Below are 4,730 nucleotides of genomic sequence, written 5' to 3' on the forward strand. Positions count from 1 at the left end.
GTTATTCATGATTCGTTGGACTGCTAATAAAAAAAATGTTCATACATACATTAATATAGAAAATGTGGATGTAAAGATCGTAAGTAAAAATATATTATTTTTTAATGGAGTAATCTAAACGAAAGTTGTAGTAACTTAAATAGGAACATGTGGATATAAAAATCGTTAAAATCCAAGATCATATAAAAAGTTACGTCGTTTAGAAGACAATCCCTAAGTCAAACCATAAGACCTAAGCAACCAAACAGCCGAGACTGCGGTGGCCATAATTATCAACCAAAACACCTTATTAACGATTGTTCCAAGTAGGATGTCGTGAGCAAAACCTGAAGAAACTTGTCATAAATACTAAATGTGTACAAAAACAACAAATACTTTATTTGCAACAAAAAAAATAAGGATTAAATGTGTACAAAGTGAGAAATATATTATCCTATTAAGTATTAAGTTATTTTCCCGTCTTACCTGGAATAGTCGGTCATAAGGTCTGAATGCGTATAGTTTAAACAAGTTAAAAGAATAAATATGGATTGAAAAAAAAAACTCAAACAAAATGTGTTCAAATTAAAAAGTATTATTACCGTTTTAAGTCATTATCCCTTTAAACTATGTATATGTTCTAATCGTTTTGTTTAATGTTTCGGTTGTAAAATGTTATCGTGAAGTTATGATGATATCTTCTTATACTAATAAACTAGTTGTGAAACTCATGTATTACATGAGTTAATTTAAAAAAAAAATTAAATATAAATGTCAAAATATTTGAGAACTTTGAATTTATAAGAAAATAAGAAAAATAATGAATTATTATAATGAAAATGTTATTTATCTTTTAAATTTAAACAAATAATTTAAATAGATAAAAAAACTTAATGAACTTTAATTTTAAGAATTTTGAAATTAAAAATTATTATTACATTTTCACATTGATGAAGATTGCCTGATGCTACATTTAAATAATTTTTTTTTTTAATTTACCCCTCTAATTATATTAAATTAATAACATTAGAATAAAAAATAAAATTAAATTAATACAATTTATAAGATGATATAGTTTTACGTATTTATTTGAATCACCGATTATAATTTTATAAAAAAAATCTCATAATTAATAATTTTAATATTTTATTATAAAAATTTAGTTAATTTTATTACTATGGTTCCACGTATTGTAAACTATGATTACAAATTAGTTGATAATATTGATAGGCCTGGACAGTTGTGTTTAAATGTCTAGTGTACTTAGGCCTATGAGCCAACTGATTTGATTTCTTTTGCGTGTTATATTACTCTCGTTTCTAATCTTCCACAATTCGATTTCATCATATACCAAAAATAGAGCTATACAATTTTTAAAAGAATGAATATATTAATTATATACAATTAAAAACGAAGGTTTTAGTAAACAAAATTACAATTTACAAACCATGTTCGACTCCTCCATATCTAACAAGTACAAAGTACCCAAAAACAGCACACACAGCAGCCACCAAGTTCCCTTCTTTAATCACCACCATACCCACCGTCCGGCTCATCTCCACCGTCAATTTCCTCCCCTCCTCCACCACCCACTCCCTCCTCTTCCCACAAAAAGTCATTAAAACCAAAACAGATATCCAAATCACCACCGTAGCCGGCACCGCCACAACCAAAGCGGCCGCCATTGCCAAAACACCAAAGATCAAACCCATCGTCACCGAAGCATAGATCGCCGGCCACCAAACTGGAGACGACGGCGAAGTTGTTATAACGGATCCGTACCATGACAATAAGAAATTAAGGAGATTCCATGATGATAAGAGGATTGCACAGACCAAGAAAGCTAAAAGAATACTTGTTCGTCTTTTGCTAATTAGTTGCAAGAGAGATGAACGATTGGGAGGAGACTTAGCCGCCGGCGACGACGGCGATTCGTAGCTCAGTACGTTACCATTCGGTCCCATCTGAACTTTACTTTCTTTTTCTAGATTTTGTTAATGGAGGATACTCTGCGTTGAGATCTACTATGTGTATGGAGAGAGAGGCCACAGGGGGGATGTATTTACGTTGTGATGTGTGCCACCAATTTTGAAATATTTTCTTCTCTTTGAAACCGTAAAAGTTGGGAGGCGAAGGATGGTTCACCTAAAACGACGCAGTCCGGTTTGACAGGTGACTGGATCTTGCCGTCAATCTAGTTAGGTTTTAACTTTGACTTTTTAGTCAGATTTTAGTTTCAAGGAATTTTAGAAAGTGATTTGCGATTTAAAATAATTAGTTTAAGGAATGTTTCAAGCAAAGTAATTAAAATCATGATTTCATATAAGTAAATCGATGTAGATATTATTTGGATCGTTTTTAAATAAGATTAGATATATTATTTGGATCGTTTTTAAATAAGATCAAATATGATCGTAATATCCGATCTTAAAATAGTAAGATCATCAATATATTTGTATATAATTTTTTTTTAAACAGTTATAATATTTTATCTTAAACTAGAAAACTTCTTTTGTAAAAATTATGTATTACAGATATATTGTTCGTGTTTTAAACTACTTATTTTATCACCGGAAACCACTGCTATCATTGCTATTTGATCTTTCACCCTATTCTATCTCTCATACGGTTCGCCCCCATCACATCTGCCATAGATTTTGTTGTTGACGGAGCTAGGGTTTGCAAACCCTAAACCAAAGAACTGGTGGTTAAGTTAGAGTATCTTGTGACCATCATCGATGCCTCCAAACTCAAATTTCAGTCCACCATTTTCGAGTAATCTTCTGCCTAACCCTTAGGTTCCGGTGTATGAGGAAATCGATATACCCTTCATTATCAGTTGTGTTGTTATCTGAAGGAGATGATGATGAAGTGTGAAGATGATGGACAATCACGTTGGTGTTGGATCTCGACTGATGAGATGGTGGAGCAAGGTTGATGATGGTGGTGCAATTGTGGGTTTTTGGGTTAAGGTGATGTGGGGAAGACGGTGACTCAATAAGGGAGTGGGGGTTAGATTTCTATGCATAAACAAAGCTAGGGAGGCGGACGTCGGTGGCCCAGAGGGGCGACGAATCTCATCAACCACCACCGCCACCATTGTTATGAAAAACCAGCACTGCTCATCTGGTTTTCCATTCGAAATAAACCTACAACCGAAACCAATCATGTTCATCCAAACACCGATTAACCCACCTCCAGTCCCTCCCTATTTCTCCCTTCCTCCAATTTCGATGGATAATTTGATTTGTAGAACCATTTTCGATTTTGGATCTTGATGTGATGTTGGTGGCTGTAGTGGCGGTATAAGGGTGGTTTATGGAGGTTCATGTGAAGGTGATATAGTAGGTGTTGAAGGAGAATGGTGGTGTTCTAGTGAAGAGGTCGGCGGTCCGACGGTGATGGTGACCGGATGGTGGTTCCAAATATTAAAAAGAAATTAAGAGGGGTGGGGTGGGTAAGTGGGGTTTTTTTGGTTTTTTAATTAAATAATAATAAACTAGTTAAAAGAAATTTAAAAATATATATATATATTTAAGGGCATTTTCGTCATTGAAAGTAGGTAATGGACAAACCCAAAAAATGACAACCATAGGGACCAAAAGCACACGAGTTATCCAAAATTGGACCACTAATTCACCATCAAACTTTTTTGGACAAAAATTACAGATTTTTGAAAACCACAGGGACCATTTTTGCAATTTTGTCCAAAAAGCTACCATGGATAAGGCAAGCTATAACCAACTAGCACTAAGTTAATAACCTAATTTTATCTTTTATAGTTATACTCGTAAAGAACAGAAAACCATATTAATAATGTTGATTGTGACTATCAATTAAATAATAAAAACTATTATACACTAACATGTGTTTATTTCTCTTATATATAGTAAAACAAAGTAATAATAATAATATTCAATGTTATTATCATTTAATGTATTAAAGAGACCTACTAAAATGCCATGCTTTGTGATATATTTCTATTAAATTAAATTAATACAATAACGAGATAAGAATATAAATGAGATTTAAAAATAGTATGTACATCATCAATTTTTTTATTGATAAAAAATATAAATATAATTTTGTTAAAATACCTTGTTTCATAATATTTATTTTAGTCGTCTACATGTACCGCAAAAAAGAAACACCTTTAAAAAGTAGTATGGAAAAAAGTTATTGAGATTTTTTTTAATAACTTAAGAGTGTAACGTATTTTGTTCCGTGTTCACATATAGCTAACAATGTTTGTTTGTACACATTTGACTATTGTATTTGTTTTACTGCATGTTCAAAAAGTGTAATATTATAAAATGCAATATTCCATTTTTTTAAACAAATTAAACAAGTTCAATGGTCAAATATGTATAAAAAAAATTATTGGCTAATTATGAAACATGAAACAAAGTACCATGCCCTTTTAAGTCATAACCATATATTACTTTTGATATAAGCTTACAAACCGAAATACATAACGTTTATGTCGAAATCATAAACAACCAAGAATCATAACTAAACCACATATTAGATCTAAGTAGGGTAAGGACAACACATCAATCCTAGCGAAAAACAGTTTTAAGGTGAATATTGATTTTTATGCATGTAAAAACCAGTTATATTCATGGTTGTAGAACTTGTTACTCGGTACCTGTTTAGCCGACTACCGAGTAACGAGTACCTGGGGAGTACTCAGATTCGGTAATTTATATGGAAATTATTTTAAGGAAATTATATATGTCAAAATCATAAGT

General features: G+C 31.8%; 1 protein-coding gene across 1 annotated transcript; it reads right to left on the bottom strand.

Moving 5' to 3' along the window:
* Window positions 1-1,349: 1,349 nt before the first annotated feature.
* Window positions 1,350-2,135, bottom strand: LOC145129250 (uncharacterized). Its single transcript, XM_079063953.1, has one exon. It carries the CDS (start codon window positions 1,941-1,943, stop codon window positions 1,419-1,421), a length of 525 nt encoding a protein of 174 aa, XP_078920079.1. The 5' UTR covers window positions 1,944-2,135; the 3' UTR covers window positions 1,350-1,418.
* Window positions 2,136-4,730: the final 2,595 nt, after the last annotated feature.

This window comes from Lactuca virosa, chromosome 8 (genome assembly GCF_052849685.1).
Source record: "Lactuca virosa cultivar CGN04683 chromosome 8, Lactuca_virosa_CGN04683_v6, whole genome shotgun sequence".
In the NCBI taxonomy this organism is placed as follows: Eukaryota; Viridiplantae; Streptophyta; class Magnoliopsida; order Asterales; family Asteraceae; genus Lactuca; species Lactuca virosa.

Bases quoted from the DNA above. Each gene is read 5' to 3' on its own strand.
- LOC145129250 (XM_079063953.1), bottom strand. From the start codon at position 1,943: ATGGGACCGAATGGTAACGTACTGAGCTACGAATCGCCGTCGTCGCCG.